The 22,137-nt window shown below is 45.1% G+C and overlaps 1 protein-coding gene across 2 annotated transcripts in view; it reads right to left on the bottom strand.

Moving 5' to 3' along the window:
• Positions 1-4,532: 4,532 nt before the first annotated feature.
• Positions 4,533-22,137, bottom strand: part of Gria1 (glutamate ionotropic receptor AMPA type subunit 1) — a 319,566-nt gene continuing 301,961 nt past the window's right edge. Inside the window, exons 15-16 of one of the 2 annotated variants that reach the window (XM_063269677.1) lie at positions 17,018-17,152; positions 4,533-7,134 (exon numbers count right to left, since the gene is read on the bottom strand). In XM_063269677.1, the coding sequence (XP_063125747.1) occupies positions 6,931-7,134; positions 17,018-17,152 (339 nt within the window). In that variant the 3' untranslated portion in view covers positions 4,533-6,930. The remainder of the gene's footprint in view (positions 7,135-17,017; positions 17,153-22,137) is intronic. The other variant, NM_031608.2, reaches the window with a different exon arrangement.

The following is a 22,137-nucleotide window of genomic DNA, read 5'->3' as shown; positions in this document are numbered from 1 at the left end:
AGCCCCCACCTTGCAGGGCTAGGACAGAAAGGTGGTGCACTAGAGGCCCCAGCACCTAATGAGTATGCTGAGCAAGGACTACTCCCTATTCCATAGCCAGTGTGAAATTGAGAAGAAGGGGTTAGCATTGTCACCAGCATGGCTTGGCATTCATGGGAAAGGAGGTCAAAGGATACTACTTCTTAGGAACTCCATTAAAAGTACAGGTGGTAGAATTCAGAGCCTGTGATGGAAATAGCCAACTAGTAGCTTTCCAGTTTGTATCGTTGTGTTGAAGGCTGATTCACTTGACTAAAGTCACTCTCCTGACTTTTCCCAGGGACTTATCTCTGCTATGATTATCTTATCTGTGCAGCTCAGAGTCTCCTTTTCCCAAGCAGAATGTTACATTGCTGTAAACATGCCCAAAGAGTATAGGGACATTTAGAGAACAAGTTGTATCTTTCTTTTCCTGTACCAGGGCCAGCACAATGGCCTTTTGTGGCTTAATTTTTTTTTAAATATGGGTCTCATGAAGGTCACATTGGCATTGAACTTACTACGCAGCTGAAGATGACTGTACATTTTTGGTCTCTGTCTTCTAAGTGCTAGGAGTGTAGGCATGTACCACTGCACCCTGTTTATATGTTGCTGGGGATCAAATGTGGGGGCTTTGTGCATTCTAGGTAACTGAGAGATATCCCACACCGTGTGTGTGTGTGTGTGTGTGTGTGTGTGTGTGTGTGTGGTCATGTGTGTTTCTGGGCAGTAATCTGGGCATGCAGCTGAACTTTCAGTTAGATGCTAAGAGAGTTCTCTTCTGTTGCTGGGCTCCATCCCCAGCCCTGGACCATGGAGATTAATTTCCTGGGATTTCTCATCCAGATCAAGTGCTTACTCTTTGGAGACTCTGCACAGAACATCACAAGATACCACCCAGAGGTCTGGTACTGACCAGCTATTCATCTTTGTTCCTGGATTTCACAAGAAACCTTGTTGCATGGCTTTTGTGTATAGACAGACTTCCAATATGAGACATATGCAGAGAAAGGAAGCAGAAGCTTGGTGACAGAGTGGGCTGCACCAGGCAACTGGCCAGGGTCATGGGTATGGCCATGGACAAATATCGCTAGCCTAGAGCTCCTTGGTGTTGAGTTGTTTTCATGAACATGCTGTTTGATAATTTGGGATGGCACATGGAGTTTCCATCCTGGCTGAACTCTATAATCACCTGAAAGTACAAATCCAAACAACCCCAAGCCATAAAGTAAGCAGTAATGGTAACCCACAGGTGGCCTGTGCTCCATCAGAGAACCAACCATCTAGAATAGTTGTGACTGATAGAATCTACACTTCTGTAGCAGGGTATCCCATTTCTTTGATGAGTAGAATGAGGCAGATATGGGAGAAATCAGGAATGAGAAACTCAAAGTCACTGTCCTTTTGAGTATTGCTTTTCTAGCCCTGATACCCTGTTGGGCAGGAAGTTTCTTCATGTTTCTCTCAGTATTTGAGCATAGGAGGCAGGAAGATGATGAGTTCAAGGTCAGCTACAAGTTGAGCTTGAGACCAGCCTGAGACTTGTCTCAAAGCTCCCTCCAATAACCAACCAACCAACCAACCAACCAACCAACCATCCAACCAACCAACCAGTTCACCAACCAGTCCACCAACCAACCAACCAACCAACCAACCAACCAACCAACCAACAAACCAACCAACCATCCAACCAACCAACCAACCAACCAACCAACCAACCAACCAACCAGTCCACTAACCAACCAACCAACCAACCAACCAACCAACCAACCAGTCCACCAACCAACCAACCAACCAACCAGTCCACCAACCAACCAACCAATCCACCAACCAACCAACCAACCAACCAACCAACCATCCAACCAATCAACCAAAATTAAGATCTCCAACAGTAATATCCAAAGATCTTCACCTTTCTTATCTGTAAAGTAATATGTGAATGGCACTCATAAAAAATTTCATAGAACATTAGTTCTTAGTAAAGGACAAACCTATTCTACCTTTTATTTAAGATGGCCTTGATGCTGTCTTGAGTCCAGTTCTGCACGGCCTTGTTGATCCTACCTTAGCATCCCTCAGAGTGGTGGCTTGGGAACCTGAACAATAGAGGTGTAAAGCTCTAGGGAAAAGTACAGTCTGACCTTGGCTACCTTCTTCTTTGTACACAAAGGACATCATATAAGTGGCCTATGAATTTGAGGAATCTGGAGAGAAGGAAAATCAGGATATATATTTCAACCTTCATGCCTGTAGTACCTCTTTGGTAATGTCTTCTACTGTACAGGTTACTTTTAATATATATTGGTAGAACATAAATCTACTGCCCTGTGGCTCACAGGATGGTGGCTATTGCTTCTTCCTCTTAGATACATGACCCTGAGGATCCAATATCCAGCTGAATCAATAGTTTTTCATAGGAGCTGGCCTTCAGTCTTCTCTATATTCTGCTTGCTGCTCTCTACCTAGGTTTGTTTTAAAGGTGCTAAAAGTGAGAATCTTTGGGTGAGAGCATGGCTTAATGGTAGAATGCTTGCCTACTGTGGGCAATGTCACAGATCCCAGCCACAGCATGGAGGCGTGTGTGTGTGTGTGTGTGTGTGTGTGTGTGTGTGTGTGTGTGTGTGTGTGCGTGCGCGTGTGTCTTTTTCCTCTCTCTCCTTTCTGTAGTTCTGACTGGATAAATGCTTTCTCCATGCTCCAAGGCATGGTTCCCTTCCCTGGGGGAATGGCAGACATAATTTTACTCATTCCATTTTTATTACTTTGACACAACACTCAGGTCCACAGTGCTTTCTTGGTATTTTCCTGACCATTAACCGTCATGATCTGGCTGGTGATGAAATGGGTCTATAGGGATATAAAGTCTTTGGGTTCAGGCAGACTTAGTTCAAAATATGACTCTATCAGGAGACTGTGAGCAAGCTACTTGAGCCCTTGATGTCTCAGATTCCTTATCTTCATAAAATAGATGGTAGAAAAGTGCTTAACATAGTCAGTGCTCCATACTGTGGGACCTGTGATGTTCTAGCCAGCTTGACATCACCCAGTGTATTTACCAGTAAGGCGATGGGTCCTCTCTGCTGGCTGGTGCTTCTTCATCCAGGGCCACTCTAGATGCTATAGGTAGGTGTAGGCAGGTAAACACTGGAGTGCCACACAAACCTGGTTGTTCCTTTGCCATCTTCCCACTTCTAGAGTGTCTGCTGCTAAGCTCCTTCAACAATTAGCTTAGATTTTAGGCTCATGTTAACTTGCAATTTTTTTTGGAAGATAAATACTTGATGCTGTTTTTACACCCTCCCTCCCTCTGTCCCTTCTCCCTCTCTCCATTCCTCCCTCTCTCCATTCCTCCCTCTCTCCCTCCATTTCTCCCTCCCTCCATTCCTCCCTCCATTCCTCCATTTCTCCCTCCCACTTTCCCTTCTTCCCTCTATTCCCTTTTTTTTGGTGGGGGTAATAATAGGTATTGCACCCAGGGCCTCAAGCAAGCTAGGCAAGATTTCACCACTGGGCTGCATCTGCAGCCATCTTGATGTTCTCAATCATCCATCTGTAAGTGTTAATATAGTCAGATCCTGCCAGAAAGCCCTTCTTATTTGAGAGGAAGAAAAGCTCTCAGGCTCAGAAAAGGGGGTCCTGGGTTTAGACAACTGAGATCATCTTCCCTAAGCTAGGTTTTCACTTGATTCTTGATGTGACTTTGTATACATCACACTAGACCTGCATTCCTACTTGGGGGTGTCTGAGAGATATTTCCCATGAGCCATCCAGTTCTCTAGAGGAACTGTTTTGCCTGCAAGTCAAACCTAGCATTCTGGAACTGTGTGTGGTAAATGCTGAACACCAAACATGTCATTCTTTGTCTTTTGTTGTTTTTGAAAAATCCTGAGGTTGGAGAGGTGATGCAGTAGGTAGCAATGCTTGCTCGACAAGCCTTATGACCCGAGTTCAACCCTCAGGGATTACAGGGTAGAGGGAGAGAACCAACTCCTGCAAGTTGTCCTTTGATCTCCACACATGTTCTGGCCCATGTGCATGCACGTACATGTACATGAATAAATAAATGTGAAAAATTAAATCCTATCTTGATGAATCATTTACAATGTTCTGAAATGATACTGAGTAGTTTGTGAGTTGGGCGCAGTAGCCATGTGCTTGCCTAGCATGCACAAGGTCCCAGGTCCCAGGTCCAACACAGGGGACAGGGGGTGGAGTTAAAAACTTGCTAGTCTTAGGAGAAAACATCAGTGTTTGGAACCCTAGCTTCAAAAAAAGGCACAACATGGAACGGACAATAAGGAAAGGTAGGTAATGGGTCCACAGTGATTTAATTCTTGGTGATATTGTTCATTTTATGCAAATACCAAAAAAGGAAAAAAAACCCTGGCTATTTGAAAATAAAACAGGAATCTCTCTCAAATATTTAGTGTCTGATCAAAGGAGAGTTATTTTTTTCCCTCACACATCTGCCAAGAGAGTTAAAATAAATATAGATATTAAATAAAAGGCCCAGGTACCAAAGAGCAAAATTTAATGAAAGCCAGAACTGTTAAGTATGGATTCCTGTTGAGAAAAATGTCAATCTCTTTCAGAGTTTTCCCACTGCTCCATTTTTAAGAAAAGTGTAGTAAAAATACATAATACAAGGTAACTTCTTTTTCTGTTTTCTTCTTCACTTCTGTTTTCTCCCCACACATCCCTTGGTGAGAAGCATCTTCCCTGGAGTCATGGACCCCTCCCAGCAAGACCCTCATTTCCACCACGGTCTCTCTCTATCCAACCAATAGGCTCGGGGGCTGGAGAACATCTTCCCAGGCCATAGGCAGAAGGTTTTTGAAGCAGCTGATGGTAGAGTTTAGTTCCATTTCTTCCTTGGTGTGGACTCCCCAGTGGCAGCTTACACCAGAGTCTACAGTGGTAGGCAGGAGGCTGGGAGGACGTTAGCTGGCAGAACTAAAAGGTGATCATCCATCTCCAGGGAGCTGTTTCAAATGCCATGCCCATGGTAACACGGGAGAAACCGACCAATGGGTGAAGGGTTGATTCTGGGATGTTTCTTTGCTATGGCTGATGAAGAGAGAATGAGAGAGACACAGAGATGGCGGTTGTCCACTGAAAGCATCCACAGAGGAAGCCAGTTTTACTGCTCTGAACCATGGATAGGCTCCAAAATCTTCAGCTCATCCATTGCTAATGATAACCCCTAATAGGGAAGATTGGATGGAAGCAGAGGGTAGGAGAGTAAGCCGGAATATGGTTATGGGTAAAAGCTAGTGGCATATGGCACTCACTGAAGCATGCACCTGGGAGTGGCTGCAAAAGAGGTGGAAGTCAGTTGCACCAAGAGTGAGAGTGGAGGTCTCCACAAAGCTCTGTACCAGGGACTTCCACTCCCACCCCAAGGTTCAGGCAGCCTAGCATCACTCAGGGTGGCTCTTGTCTTTCTGTCTGGCTGTCCTTTACTTTGGTCATTGCATTCATGGGTGTAAAGTTTCTGGCCACTGTAATGCAATGTCCTCCATCTGTTTAAGCCAGGGAATAAGTTAGTATCCTTGTGTTAGACTCAGAAGATGGGCTCAGGCATCTTAAGGTCCCCTGATGTATTTAGCAACGTACCTCATCTCCGTCTCTCAAAATAATTCAGGCTTTGCTGTCTTTCTTTCTTAAGATCTGATCACATGCTAAAACAATACTCTATTAACACAAAACCTGGGTCCTTTGCATTGACATAATTCACAAGTTATATTTGGTCTCTCATACCTAGGACAGGAAACAGCAGAGAAGGCTCTGTGGCAGGGGTTTGGATGGACTCCCATAATTCCCTATAACCCTTCTTTTGCACTTAGCTTGGGCAACATTTCCCCTTATGCCAGAGGCTCCACTGAGAGTCCTACTCCACCATTGGGATCCAGTATAGACATTAACCAAAGGAAAGACAAGAATCATGTATGGCACCTCCCTGACTGCCAGCACTTTGCAAGGCTCTACTGGGTTCAGGAGGCCAGTTGCCCTTTGACCACCACACTGCCTTTGGGCCTGAGCACAGTAGAATACACTTTCTGGGGGCTGAGATTGACTCTGTAAAGAGGCATACCATATTGGTACTCTATGGCCCATGGAATGCTGTAGGCATTACAGGAAGTTTCTTCCCAGCATCAGTGAACTTAACAAGTCCTCCTCTACTATACTCTACCCAGCACCCCCTTTTTAATCCTTATCTGAGATGCTCTTCATGGATATTCTCTGATGAACCAGCATTTAGGTAGTATTCTCTCTGGGGAAAGCAGCCCCTTTCTCCAGTAGTGTCTGTCTCCATCCAAGGCATGGGCCAAAGGATGGAAGGTATTATGGAGATCTCCAACACTGGATGAGTTTGAAGGTCAAGTATTCTTTCCTTGCTTATTAGGTGGAACCAATCATGAGTCTTCAATCTGAAACTGAAGAGTAATGGGAAGGGGTGGGGGTGGGGGTGGGGGGCTGTGGATAAGAAGAAGGAAAAGGGTTGAACAGAGCCTGCAAACCATGGGTATTAGTAAGAAAATAATGCACACACTAAGACACATTAACAACTGAATTAAAATTAAGCAGTTTGATTTCTTCATTGCTATCCCAGTGACTCCATTCTCAGAGACATTAGACTTCCTCGGACAGGATTTCTCCCATTATTGCAGCATAGTTAGTGACCATCTTCACTTAGCGAATGGAAAAGGTTGAAAAAAAATTTCCCAAACGAAAGGGATGGTGGCCTAGTGGATTTTTTTTTAATTCTTCAGGGACATTGGCTGAATTGTCCTCCATATGGTCGTGGTGGTTGGAGGTGGTGTTTCATTTCTTTGTTTTTGGCACTGAAGGGCTTGGGATGGGGCTGTGGAAGCCTGAGCCTGCTCCCCAAGGGTTTCCTGTCTGCTCCAGTTACAATCCTGTGGCTCCCAAGGGCATCCCTGAACTGTGACTCATGCAGGGAATGGATTGCATGGACTTGGGGAAGTCCTGGCTGACCACCCGGCCATTCTCTCCACTGCCGCCTCCTCCGCTGGCTCCTGCCCCACTGTTCCGGGGGAGGGTCGATGTCCGTATGGCTTCATTGATGGATTGCTGTGGGATCAAACAGAAACCCTTTTCAGGAGGACAGGGGGTTCTTCCCCAGGTCCTTGGTAATGGTTGCCAAAGGGGAATGAGTCAAGCAGGGATTGAAACTCTTGCCCAACCTTCCTCCCCCACTCCTGAGCTCAAGAAATGGTAGTGTGGGCACTTAGTAATTCTTCCTTATTTCTAGCATAATAAGTCCTTTTCTGATCTAGAATTCTAATACTCTAGGAACCCGAGGGTTAGCAGCACCAATCTGGTGTGTCAGTCTATAGCTGGAGGTTGTCTGTGCTGGTAGTAAGCGTGCGTTACACAGACAGTGGAGTTGGGGGACGCGTCCTTGCCTTCTTTGATACATTAGTCCTTCTCAATCACATTGTACATATCACCTTCCCTTGTCCTCGCCGGGGGACTAGGCTTTAATGTGTCAGGAAGCGAGCCCTAAGTTATTTCATTCTGTGGCTACTGAAGGCAGTGCATTTCCTTGGCGCTGCTGGAGTGGAGCTTAGGAAAGCAGCCTCCTGTTCCCTAAGCTAAGTTCTGCTATCACGTTCTTGACTTTGGTATTTTTAGAACGTTTAAACTTCCACGTTTATGGCATGTGTCTGTCCAGGCAGCTACAGTCATCCTCCTCCCCCCTTCCTCCTCCTCATCCTCCCCTCCGTCTTCCTCTTCTCCCTGCTCCTCCTCTTCCTCTTCCTCCTCCTCCTCCTCCTCCTCCTCCTCCTCCTCCTCCTCCTCCTCCTCCTCCTCCTCCTCCATCACTTTATCTACTAAGAATGGCAGTACTTTGAAATATTAAGGGAAACCGATAGTGTGCTATTATTGGATTCAAATGATTTTCTTCCGAAAAAACTTGAACCCCCACTTCTAGCTCCTTAAGTTAAAGGTAATTAGGAGTCATTTGAATAAGATAATTCACAAAATGTAACCAGAAAGGGTCATGTACTGAGGAGAGTGAGGCCACATGTTCGAAAGCCTTCATCTGTGCACCACTTGCTTCCTGCCAGCATGTGCAATTTGCTGGTCTAGACTGACACATTGGCTCAATGTTGTTCTAGGGTGTTGGAATTCTAGATCTCAGATGTAGACTCACAGATCACCTCAGCAATAGAGGTGTGAAGGGGAATGTTCAAGGCCGTAATTCAGGTCCTGGATCCTATCTTTTAGTCGAGAAGAGCATTGTTCTCTGCAAAGTTCCATTGGAGGAGCTCTGCGGTATGGAGATGCCACCCTTAGCCCTCCTCTCTCCTTCCGAGTTCTTAGAATTCTGGGCATGAGGTTTAGGAATCAACATAATGGGAAGGGTTATCTGTGGGTTGAGAGTCTTCCTTTGCTAAGACCAACCTCCCACATTTGTCAGCACGTATTCTCCTTAGTTTCCCCACTGAGGTCCTGCATCACCTCAGTTGACAGGAAGGCTGGCTCCTCTCGTGTCTGTGCACTATATATCCTCTCACACATAAGATTTGCCACTTTAAAGAAAGCTCGTATCCTGGGGAAGGAAGCTCTGGACCATATTTCCACAAGCCATGGCTATCCTTACTGGCCACTACACAGATCTTGAATTTATTAAAAAACAACAGCAATCCTTTCCAAACACCCTGGCTTTGATGTTGTGGCCCACAGAGTCTGTCTCCTGTAGTTAGACTATTATGACAGTCTGGTGGAGTTTTTTCTTGCTGTCCATTCCTGATACTGTTTAAAAATGTTCTTCTTCTTTTTTCCAAAATCTGAGATTCATCTGGAGGACAGGGACAGAGGGAGTGGGTTAACCAAAACTAAAGTTGTACGGAAATCCATTATTTTTGAGGCTAATTAAAAATGTAGTTAGAGGCTGGGAAAATGGATTAGAATTTAAGAGTACCTGTTTCTATTTTAGAGGACCTGAGTTTGATTCCCAGTATCCATGTCCGATGGCTTACAACTGCCTGCAACTCCAGGTCAAGGCATCTTATATCTGTGGCCTCCATGGCTACCAGCACTCACATGCACATGCTAACACAACACTCATACATAATCAAAAATAATAAAAGCTTAAAAATAACTAAAAATAAAAGCTTCAATAACTTAGAAATAACCTAAAAAGTGTTTGAACATGAATACCCTCCATGAGTTGAAAAAGCCTTCCCCTATAAGACAAGAGTCTTCAAATAAAAATCTCAGGGCCAGGCAGCACCTCCCTTTGAATTCTTGGTCAGAGAAAGACTCGAAAGACCTAGAAACAATAAGACCATTGCTTTTGGATGTTACCTGTTGAAGATACAATACACTTTGGTTGCAGGAGGTCAAGCTAGAAGTGACATACCAACTTCCTGCTGGCTAGCATTCATAGTGCCAGAAGGTTCCACATTAGACTATTGTGGGAAGTCATCAGTGGTGAACTCCAAATGCTACATTATTGGCTTGCTAGGCCAGATATGTCTCCTAGTGTAGTAATGGCATGATAGTTATAAGGATAGTCAACCACTTCCTGATTTGGTCTAAGCCCTGCCTACAGGCTTCATAAGGTTTAACCCATGCCTTATACCATAAATATGGGCAGAAGCCTATGAAACAATCTATTGTTGTTTTACTCAATGGACATGTCATAAAACTACCTTTTTAATGATTGTTTTTATACCCATAGATTAGTGCTGTGCTTAACTTCACCCGGATAATCTCTTTGCAGTAGTTAGCAGTTAATTTAGACACTCATAATTGGTCAAAGTGCTGAGACTAAGTGACTGGGAATGCTCATCTGTAAATGGGTTGTCTATATCAATGTATCCTCCTAAAGGGTCAATGTACATCACAGAAGAGGGAGGAGGAGAAAGAATGTGAGAGCCAGCAGATGGGAGGAGTGCTGCGTGCGAGATACTGTCTTCTGGACTTGGCCATTGCACTCGTGAACTTACTGCAGCTGTGACCTAAACAAGAACCTGAACCACGTCAAGCCACCAAGATCAGGCAACATTCCGTCAAGTGGAACTAGTTTGGTGGGTTCTCAAAATAAGAACAAAAACAACCAAAAAGCAGAGAGAACATGAAGGTGGGCGGGAGATGTGTTGGTTGATATCCAGAGAAGAGAGAGCGGGGAGCTGGAGGTGGTTGTGATCAAGACACATTGTATGCATGTATAAAATTATCGAAGAATAAATAAAAGATATTCTGAAAAATAAAATCCATGATTCAGACAGATTTCCCCCCATATGATGTTCTGCCCACGCTGGTTCTGTCTCTTCCTCAAACCCTGGAACTTAATTTATTTACATCCTTCCCTGGCATTTCCCCACCAAAGAGGAAGTGTGACTTGGATTGCATTCTTTTCAGTCAAAGGCCAAATAAATAGAACCACAGTGCTACTCAGGGGAAATCTGAATTTAGAGCAGGAAGAATTAATGATTACTGATTCTAACACAGGATAAAAGATCGAAAAGGCAACAATATTTTAATTGTGTCAGTGGAAAAATATAGAACTTTCTAGAGTGTAGCTTGGAATGTCTAGCCTTCAAGATTTTGGTCTACTATATTCCTTGAAAAATGTGTGTGTGTGTGTGTGTGTGTGTGTGTGTGAGTGTGTGTGTATGTGTGTGTGTGTGTGTGTGTGTGTGTGTGTGTGTGCTTGCATGTGCGCTCAGCCACAAGAGTAGCGTAGGGGCCACAGGTCAGCCTCCTGTCATTCACCAGGAACTATCCACCTTGCCTTTTGAGACAAGGCTTCTCACCAGAACATGGAGTTCACTGATGCATCTAGGCTGGGTAACTACTAAGAGATAGGGATCTACCTATCTCTGCTCCCTCAGGAATGAGATTAAAAGTATGGACCACCACACCCAGCTTTCTCTCATGTGTGCTGGGGATTGAATTAGGTCCCTCTGATTGTGTATCAGGCACTTTGTCAATTGAAATACCTCCATAGGCCCATATTCCTTTCACTTGTCTTCCTCCTCCTCCTCCTCCTCCTCCTCCTCCTCTCCCTTCTCTTCTTCCTCCTCTTCCTCTTCCTCTTCCTCTCCCTCCTCCATTACCACCACCACCACCACCACCACCAACAACAACACCATCATCAACAGCAACATAATTTAAAGCTCATATAGATTATCTTGGGCTGTGTTTCTCAAAAATCTCAAACATTTCTGTAATATCTCACTAAAGTTGGCAAAACTTCATGAGTTTATCTTAAGGACAAGGTTAATGGCCCAGTCAATAGCAGAGGCTACCAAAAGCCAAGACAAATTTGGCATGTAACTGAGACCTTTCAACATTAAAATACCAGAGCCATTTTCTCAGGAAGCTGATGGCTGCCCAGAGCACACCCTACTATAGGTGAGCATTGGCCTCTTACTTGCTTTTTTCCTGATACATTTATGGAATCTTGGAAAGAGAAGACCAGAGCCAGAATGCTGGGAAGGAAAACAAGTTAAACAGGCAGTAGACCTCTAGTTCTCAAACTTTGGCATTCCAGGGTGGGAGTTTAGGGAAAAAACATTAATGTCTGCATTCTACTCCACTAATGAGTGAATGGCCTGAGTATCTAAGTTTCAAATCTACTGGAGAGATTCTAAACTGGAAGCAAAGTTGAGCTTATCTAATGTCCAAGATCATTTTAAAGAGAGCCTGACATGTATGCATGATTGACTTGTTTAAGACAACAATTATCTGAGGCAGTGACAGAGTATATGACCTATTAAATATGGTCCTTGTACTCTCCCAAAGCTAAGTGACAATCACTAATATAGTGCCTGACCTTGCCTTTGAGAGAGTGGCTCTCTGTTTTTCCCTCCCAAATATACCAGTCATTATTAAGCACATCCTTAGAGATGTTCTGTAACAGGTTCAGGGAGAGAAGAATGAATAAAAAGTCTAGTTGCAAAGTCCTCCAATGTGGTTCTTCTGAGACTCGGTTCTGCAACGGTGACCATGTTCTGCTTCCTAGTCTTTTGGTTTGCTAGGAGAACTCTGCGCAGCCTCTGGATGTCAGAGAATATCCTAGTAAAAGCTCGGGTTTCATCAATGACCCCATTTTTCGTGCATGCAAAGAAGTGGTTGAGCACCAACCACAGAGGTTGCTTCCTTAGTGTTGGACCTTTTGTTGCTCATTAAGTCTAGGCAAGTGTACAGATCCTAATCTGCTGTGGCTTAAGCATACCTTGTGTTGGCATTGCCATATACAGGTTTGAAAGGTCAGCTGCTTTCCAGGAAGTTGGGGGAGGCAGGGGATTAATTTTCCCTGGGAGCAAGGTAAAAGATGATAAAGATCTTTATTACTTACTATCAACAAGGACAAAGATGCTATTCTGTTTTCCCTGGAAGAGGTGAAGTGCAGATGCTCTAAGGCTCTACTCAATTAAAACATGTGCCCTAGGTGATGTTTTGCTTCATGACAGCTTAAGTTATACTAAGATGTTGTGAGCTACCTGAAGTCTTTGAGTTCTCAGCTCCTGCACTGCCAATTCAGCATTTCTCTGTCCAAGCCTTACTGGTTTCTAGACACTTCTAGGCAAGAATTCTAGTGTTTGAGTCTCTGACTCTGGGCAACTCTCTGGTTTTGGCTAGTTCATTCCTTGCTTCAACCCAGCTAAATACCACGGTCTCTGGGTTGATCCTGGTTGCGTCTCCTCTGCTAAGCACTGTCTTTCCTCTCCCTGGTGACAGCTATGTTCTGTTCCCCATACATCAAAGGGTTAAGAGTGTCAAGGAGACTCAGGTGAGATCCTGTGCTGGCCTAAATGACACAGCCTGAGTGCGGAGATGCATTTTATTTACTGGCACAATGGCTGGCATTTGAGGGACATAAAGTATGTGCTCAAAACAGTATCAATCACTGGAAGAAGAGAAATCGAGCAGTTTAGAAGCATCTTGGCTAAAACCAAGAGCCTGGTTTTTGTGGAGACTTTGTTCACTGCCTAATTCCTGTCCTAGCTCCTGACTTATGTGACCTGTGGGAGCAAGCTCCTTACTTCTTCCAGCCTCATTTATTAGCCTATAGATCTTCAATGAAATGAAGGTGCTAACACCATGATGTGCAAGCCTTTCCTCCTCCTTACCCTCTCTCTTTGCCTTCATCCCTTCCTTTGTGCTGTTTTCCTCTTCTTCCTCTTTCCTCACATGGTGACTAGAGAACGGTCTCTTTGAACTGCTGAGAGATGGCAGGGGGTGAGCCTGAGATGGTTTAGGGTTTCCTGGCTTTAAGAAGGGGTAACAATTGTGATCAGGGAAAGACACAGGATGGAAGGTCTTTCCAAAGCCCCCCTAGGGCCGTAGCCTGTGTTTCTAAACAGAGATAATTGCATTTGGGAAAAGCAAAGCATTCATTATGAAGCCTGAGGAGTGGTTGGAGTGCTTTCTACTTATCTCTTTTAGATAAGAGAGGAACTGATGGAGCTTCAGAAATGAAGGGCCAGCTAGATTAATAAGGAAAGTGCCTCCGTTGAAGTGGAAAGATGGAAAAATTCTATTAGGAGTCCTCTTGTTTTGTGCAGAAGTCAGGATGGTGGCTGGAACTGATTATTGGGGACTGGGCTGGACAGTCTTAGGTTAGTGCTTCTGGGGGGCCCTGGTGGCTTCTGAGAACTTTAATAGCAACTCTGAAAATGGAGTTGTGAGAATGCCTCTCAGGCAAGGTACTGTGATGCAACGGCCTCTTCAAAGAAACATTGTCATCTAAGACATCAGTGCACCTTCTGTGGGGCACGTCACTACTGTCTCAGAAGATACTCCTCGCCTCTGTGCAGTTACCTGGGTTAGTAGAAATCACTATAAACCTAGACGGGTGTTGGACATTTGGAAGGTTTTCTGCTTGGGGGATACCAAACCACACCATAGTTGATGAGCACACATAGGTGTGATCAAAACCGCCTTGGGGACACTGCTCTCTACTGGGCAGTTTGCGCTACTTAACCATGTGTCACTCTCTGCATGCTTCCTCCCTTGCTCCAGTAGACTTTCTCTTCTGTGCACAATTCTACATTAACTTGACGAACAATATGTACCCTACGGCAATAACCTGTTCTTTAAGGACTCGTGGTCTGCATGGCTCAAAACATTCTAGTACACGTGATTAATAACATTACATGTTAATAAGTGAATATTAATAAGAGAAAGCTGGAAGGAGGCTGCAGCTGTGTGTTAATAAGGCCGATATCATGAAGGCAATCACTGCTGTTGTTATTTATTGAGAGCTGCGATGTGGGTCTCTTGCCAATCATTTAATCTATTATTTCGTATACTCAATGCAAATTGATGAAGCATATACTACCACTGTCCCTACTTCTTAAAATAATAAAGTAACAGGACCAGAGAGTAATTAAGACTTGTCTAAGGTGACAGAGTTAAGAAAGAGAATGGATGGACTCACACCAGGCTCTCCACTCTGAGATACCCACAGGACACTGAGTGCTATGCGAAGGAGCTTTTGAGAGCTGACCGGCACCACTCTGAGTCTCTAGAGGGTCCATGGGAAAAGGGTAGAGGATTCCAAAGAGCATAGCTGGCTTAGCTCCTGGCCTGGGCCCCTCTTTACTGCTTCAACAGCCCTTTGCTGTTTTTGGATGGTAAGGAAGGACAATCTGTAAATTTATGTTCTGGATGGAACATAAATTGTCAAAGAAATTGTCAAAGAAAGTTCTGCTTAGGGCTTAGGGGTGCTTTCCATGCCCCACCAAGTCCACGAGAGAGTTTAAGCATAAAGTCAGTGACTGTGCTGTGATCTCCCCCACCCCAACAGAATGTGGAGGAGGGAGAGCTGGTCAAGAGGAGAGAAGGTATCCTGAGGTCCTCTAGAGAAACCTACCATATTTCCAGACTTTCATTGTTCCTGTTACCATACTGTGGGAGAGTAAGTAGCTTTTAAAATGGGCCTCATGGGATAGAAGAAGGGGTGAGGGATCAGCTTGCACAGAACACACAGGGGCTGGAACATGGTGGGAGGAGGGAAGCAGATTGCCAGCAGGAAGGCAGCTGGAACCATGACGTGGGAATTCTGAACGCCAGGACAGAAGGTCTCAGTACTAGGATGCAAATTCCTCTTTTCTCTACCCCCATCCGTCGAATACAGAACTGAACACCGAGTTTCCAAGCAAGGGACTGACTAGAGATGTCCTCTCCACTGACCCAGGGTGTACATAGGATGTACACAAGCCAAGGTGGGGAGAGGCTGGGCAGAGACCTGTGTTAGTGATCCAGTGTTGCATATGTGTCCTGCTCAGAAGAAATTGAATATTGACAAGTGGGCCTTTAGGAAACATGATAGGACACCAAATCTTTTTTTTTTTTTTTTTTTTTTTTTTTTTTTTTTTTTTGGTTCTTTTTTTCGGAGCTGGGGACCGAACCCAGGGCCTTGCGCTTCCTAGGTAAGCGCTCTACCACTGAGCTAAATCCCCAGCCCCAGGACACCAAATCTTACTCATCTAGTCAGGCCAAAGAGAAAGTCCACTGGCGTGAAGGCCATAGTGACCACACTTCTCTCTCCTCAGTCTAAAGAATGCTTGCTCTTAATTTCTGATGTTTCCCACAAGCCTTCTCCAATCTTTCTTTCTCTACGTGCCTATAGACTTTACTATCTGAATCTCAGTCTTTTCTTTATGTGTGTGTGTGTGTGTGTGTGTGTGTGTGTGTATGTGTGTGTGTATGTGTGTGTGTATGTGTGTGTGTATGTGTGTGTGTATGTGTGTGTGTATGTGTGTGTGTATGTGTGTGTATGTGTGTGTATGCGTGTGCATGTGTCTCTGTGTGTGTGTGTGCATGTGTGTGTAGGTCAGAGGTCTTCCTCAACTGCTCTTCACCTTACCTTCTTTTCACACAGAGTCTCTCGCTGAACCTATACCTCATAGTTCTAGGTAGGCTGGCTGGCCAATGTCCAGGAATTCCCTCTTTCCCCTTTTCATTGGTGGGGTGATAGCTGCAAACTGCTGTACCTGGTTTTAAGTGGGTACAGAGACTCTCAACTTAAGTCCTCATGTCTTTGTGGCAGGCACTTTCCCATGTGAGACATTTCCCTAGCCCCAACCACTTTCCCATCTTCACTCCCTGTTGAAATTCAAAGGTTTGAAGGTCACAGAGGGGACCTAAGTCCTCTGCTTCCTTATGCTGCTGTTCACATGATCAACTTCCATACCCGTCCCCTTATCAGGGTTAACAATGCAATCCAGGGACTGTGATGCTGACACCCCAGTTTCCCTGCGATGCTCTCATTTATATCTTTGCTAAGAAACAGTTGCCCCTTCTCACCCAGCGCCAGTGATGGTCAGCTCCCTAGGCACCAGGATGGCCCATGTGCTTCTGTTAGAAAAGTGGGTTTTGTGTATTGTATTCACATCTATTTTCTGTTGATTCCAGCCATTGCTGCTGTTGCATTCTGCTTGTCCCCTGCCCAACAGGCTTTCATGTTCTTCCTGGCAGCTCTTCAACCCTCTCTAATTCTTCTCTGGTCTGCTGCCTTCACCTGTGTTCAGTATGGTTTGGGGTTATTGAACTAATCTGCTCCCCTTCCTCTGTGAATGATTCTTTCTGACAGGGTCACCCCATAATACAGAAGCTAAAAATGTTCCCAGTTCACCAAGCATGGCAAGATCAGCAGAGGGAACTGGGTAGTCATGCCTTCCCTCAGGTGGGTAGCTGCTCGACTGGACGTAACTTCAGAAAAATCATCCTTTCATCGTGCTGGCTGAATCCTGAACCTCACTGACCTGCCTCTGGAGAGACTCATTTGCTGTTCTGGGCACCGTCTTTGCCAGACACACCCATTTCTTCTCTTTCCTTTAGACCCCCCTCCCCCCGCCCGTGTCCCTTTCAGTTTCTTCCCGATGCCTCTCTGCTCCCTGAATGATCTCAACCTGTCCCTTTCTACTCTTTTGGGGCAAAAAGTCTCTCAGGGGACCCAGATGTGCCACTGAGAACAGGGTAGGGAAAAGGCCCGGGAAGACGATGCCACCTTCATCCGCTTCGACTCGCTACGGGATTTGTAGCAGAACTCGATTAAGGCAACCAGCATGGCCAGTCCCAGCCCTCCAATCAGGATGTAGAACACGCCTGCCACATTGCTGAGGCTCAAAGCGCTGGTCTTGTCCTAAGAGAAGGAGGTGGGAAAGGAGGGGAGGGGAAAGAGGAAAGTGAGTCAAGAGGCTTGAGACCCCTGAGGCAGCAACAAATTAACACACATACACGCAACCCCACACCCTCCTCAGCGTTCATAGATGGAAACTGCTTGTATTCATTGCTTGCAACGTTCCCTGGGGAAGAGGGGAGTGCGTGTGTTGTTTGTGTATATTTACATCATCTGTGGTTGTGTTGAATTTCTAATTACGTGACCTCCCTCTTTTATGTTTTTTTTTGGGGGGACAGGAGATACCACAAAAATTCAGGCCAGATCTGGGAAGATCTGAACCCTTGAGCTTAACTAGTTCTTTCAGGAGGCCCTTCCCTTTAGCTCCATGTCCGCCTCATCTCCTCTGTTGCTTGGCAACACGTCAGCCTCCATCATTGTACATGTTTCTGAGTGTTTTGCTGGGAGTTGGTAGTAAAGTGAACTTTCCCCTAGACGTGCATTTGATTTCAATTTAATAAGACAACTCTCAAAAACATAATAAAGGCAGAGGGACGCAAACCTTTAATGACTGCTCTCATTCCCAATTTAAGGGGAAAACCTGGGGGGTGGGCCGCTTATATTGATAGAAAGGCATTGAGCTAGAGTAATGGCTCTATTTAATCCTAATAATTATGCTTAATTGGTGTCATTTATTCTTTTTTTTTCTATTGGAGGTGCTTGCTAAGATTGCTGTAGGTAGACCTGGGTGGCTGGATTTAGAACTCTCAGTCACCTGTAGTAAAAGATACTCTATTGGTTTCAGGGGTGCTGAGCCACAGAGGAGGATGCTGAATTCCCAGAAGCCTAGGGAAGAGTATTGAAGTTCAGCAGGAGGGAGCTGAACCCTGCTTGTGGAGCATGTAATTAGAACTGGTGCGGGAGACTGTCCCAGAGTCCTGTGAGCTTTAAAAGTGGGGAGGGGTGTGAAGGAGAACCCCGTTTCAGGTAGTGAGAACACTAGCCCAAATTGCTGTTCACAGTGGAAAGCAGTGTCTGAGGAAGAGAGGTCACTATTCCACCCCAATGCTTGACAAAAGCAAAACCCACTTTTTTTTAAGTCTTGGAAGAATGCTCCTCTCCAGTTGTTATGGCGTCTCCTTTCATGTTGTTTTCTCACACAAGAAATGTTTCATTAAATCAAAATGAAAGGCATCGCTCAACTTGCACAGTCCATGGCATTGGTGGCTGATTGGTGGCACAGGGTAGGATGTGTGGCTTTTACCCTTCTGTGTGTTGCTTTTCAGGTGGGGTTGCAGATGAGCAGTACGAACAGTAGAGTACATGGTCCTATTTGCTGTTCTGATATCCACCCAGGAGGATATGAGCATTCAGGAAGGGATTTCTTTTCTCCAAGCCTTTGCCCTCCTTCTACTTGGGTTCTTGGTGATTGAACATGGGGACCACAGATGGCAGGTATCAGCTTGCCTCCCTACCCTGGAGAGAGCCTCAGCCAGCAAAGCCATGGGATTATCTACAGCAACCCCGAGAGAGGCTTCTTGTGTGGCTACGACAGATGGTTCTTGCATAGAGGTGACTTTTGGCAATGCTTAGTCTGGCTCTCTAGGCAGTGGAAATGCTTATTCAAGGGAACAAACTTTTTCCTGTCTGGGAGAATGGCCTGAGAAGAGAAATGTGAGAAATGGGTTCAACTTGTGGTTCAGGAACTGATAGAACATGTAAATCCCCAGTTGTGTGACTCTCAGAACACTCAGCATATATCCCTGCTTGTTTTTCAGAAGGTGTGTAGTTTACAGAACTTCCTATAAAACTCTCCTTTCTACACAGGGCCAGGTCACACTGAAGCAGGGACTAGATAAGGGCGATGCTCAGAGAGAGTTAATGGGGAAGGTGCTAGAAAAGAAGGCTAGTGGTTGCTGACTTCACAGGCTCACTCATCTTTCAATAGTTGAGGTACAGCTTGCCCTGTCTGGAACTTAGGCTAGTTTAGTCTCCCCAAGTTTGATTTGGTTGGAGAGGTATTCAAGGATAAGGGAATGGTGGGCACCCTCTTTTGTTACTGTCAACATTACACTGCAACTGTATCTGCCTCCCTGGCCACCACTTAGGGTCTATCTAGGAGACAGTTAGGGGTTAGATCTTTGTGTGGAAGTGAGGAAAGAGTTGTGTTCTGCATAACTAAAAAGAAGACTAACCAGTGACTTGCTGTCTGGTTGTTTCTGGAGTGGAATACTTTTATCCTTACTCTTTCTTCTTTCTTCTCTGGTGTTAGGGGTTGAACCCCAGGCCTGATTATCTATCTATCTATCTATCTATCTATCTATCTATCTATCTATCTATCTATCTATCTATCTATCTATGTGGTTATTCTAGACAGAGGGTTTCTCTCTGTATAGCCCTGGTTTTCATGGAACTTGCTCTGTAGACCAGGCTGGCTTCAAACTCATAAAGATCTGCCTGCCTCTGCCTCCTGAGCACTGGAATTAAAGGTGTGCACTACCAGAGCATGACTACCCTTTGTTTATATTTGTATGCTTGAGATAGGATCTCACTATATATACTAGGCTAGCTTTGAACTGAGTGTGTAGCCTAGGCTGCTCTCTACCTTCTGATCTTTTGCCTCAGTTTTGGAAGTTCTGGGATTATATGTGTGTATCACCAGTCAGCTCATCTATTTATGGCCCAGAGAGATGGCTGCATGTGTGAAAACAGCTTGATTGTTTGCTTCCCAACTATTTATCCTTTTTGGTGGACTAGGGTCATAGTTCTGGCATGACAATGTGATGAGGAACTAGTGTTGGCATGATTTTAGTTTAGGTAAATTCACATTTAGATAAGGTTTGTGATTTCTTTATATATACCATTAGCTTTATGTTTGTATGAAAGTACCTCTCTCTCTCTCTCTCTCTCTCTCTCTCTCTCTCTCTCTCTCTCTCTCTCTCTCGTGGTGCTGAGCATTAAACCCGGAACCTTAGGTATGTTAGGCTGGTGCTCTACCATTAAGCTATAGCCCTAGCTCACCAGTATTAGCTTTTGGAATAGCATCAAATAGAGCTTTCTGAGGTGACTTGAGATTTTCTGGTATGTTGCTATCATTGACCCTCTTTGACATCCATTGTTGGCATAGAATGGGGTATCCCAGGGCAGAGACAGAAGTTATTTTATTTGAAGACCGAAGCTTTGACTCTTCCTTTGATCCATTGTGCACATAAAGGGACTTCCTTGTGCACTTGAGTCAATAGCAATGTGCATGACAAACTGCAGGGTTCCAGCTTTGATGGGGGAAGGAGGAGATGGGCTTGGGGTCTTCCAAGTGTTCCCTGAAACATCCCATTCTCTTTCTATCCACAGCAGATGCACTCCCCCAGAGCTAGGCAGCTTGCTGGTAGGAGGGAAAAGTCACAACTTGTCTCCCGCCAGGAACAGACAGGGTGACAGTGCGGAAGTGAATGATGGGTGAAAAGAGAAAAGAAAAACCGAAAACTCGAAACTCTCATCTTGCAGAATTGTTGGGTTGGTTGCTATGGTGACGACCCCAGCTTCACAATCTGTTCTCCTGAACCTGTTGTCTTCAATTTGCTGCCTCCCTTCTGTTGGAGAGAGAATTCCCCACCCTCCTGTATGTCTCCTTGCTCTTCCCACGTATTGAGGAACTGTCCCAGATTCCTTGTTTTTAAGCCAACATCGATTCCAAGAATGCTCAAGACCTTCCAAGACTTGGCCTTCATGAGGAAGATTGGGCATAGGCTTGAGGATTTCTTTCTGGCTGAAGTAGAAAGTTCTAGAATAATGCCTTTGGCCATGAGAGCAGTGTCTCCACTGAGACTAGTGTTGCCGATCACCTGAGAACTGATAGGTCTAGACCCACTGTCCATTTCTCTAAAGGTCTCCTCCCTTTCTTCTTCTCTTCTGCCAGAATCCCACAGCTTCCAGAACTCTTTTAGTGGATATTCTGGACCATCTGCAGTCTGAGGTGGCCCTTCCAGGCTGTACAGAAGAGGGTCTAGTTCTTCAAAGACTAGCTTTCCTGTGGAGGAAGTTTTTCTGTTGTGTTCTTTCCAGAACTTACATACTTGGAGTAAGAAGAGATTTGAGGAGTGGTGGTTTTCTAGGAGAGGCAGGTGATGGCTGGGCAAGCTCGATCATCAGCTATATTCAAAGGGAAAAGCTGCTGGGAAGGGCATGGACTCAAACAATGGACTTCATGCGGGCATGCAGCCTTGTTTGAGGGTGGCTTGCACAGCCTCAGAAGAGGTGAAAATTTCCAACATGGGTGCAGTTTGGAAGAAGATGGCAGGGACAAGTGTGTTTGGGGTTTGAGTACTATGACCTTTGACACTCATCCCAACCCCAAGAGATCTGAAGTATCCCAGGAGTTCCTCAAGGACCCAAGATCACAGCCTTTAAAAAGTTTTCCCCAGAGCCTTGTCCCTTTAGGGGATGCAAAAATGGAAGTCTTGTCAATTGGCAGTGTTTGCTGCTCCATTTCCAAAGTAGGCCGGTTCCCTAGGCTTCAGATTTTCCCCCAAGAGCAGTACAGGATGAGAACTGGCCCACTGTACTAATAACTGGCAAGGCAAACATTGTGCAAGTGACGGATGTGGGGGTGGCTCTTCTCAGCAGCCTGTGCTCAGGGACTGTAGTGCACAAGGGACATCCTGACTCCAAACACAGTAGCAGCTGAGGATGCGAGGAGACTCGTTGAGTTGTGGAGCAGAGTTCAAGCTCTGGCTGAAGCTAAGGTCTCTTCCAAAGTGGGAGGATCTTTTTTTTCCCAAAACAAAAGCCCCAGTTTCAGATACATGTGGGTGTCCCTCTAGGGAGTCCTTAGCAGGAACTGGATGTCTGATTGGACCGTATGCATTGGTGAACAAGGGTTCTATGTGTCTGGAAAATCAAGCCTGCTGTCCCCAGACATATTTCTGGCTTATATCCCAGAATAAAAGGCTTATTTTAAAAAAGACAATAACAATGGAGTTTATATCTAGGGGCTTCCCAAGAGCAGCGAT

The sequence above is a fragment of the Rattus norvegicus genome, chromosome 10 (genome assembly GCF_036323735.1).
Source record: "Rattus norvegicus strain BN/NHsdMcwi chromosome 10, GRCr8, whole genome shotgun sequence".
Classification (NCBI taxonomy): domain Eukaryota; kingdom Metazoa; phylum Chordata; class Mammalia; order Rodentia; family Muridae; genus Rattus; species Rattus norvegicus.
The sequence above is the reverse complement of the archived record's forward strand: the minus strand, read 5'-3'. Positions and strand labels throughout refer to the sequence as shown.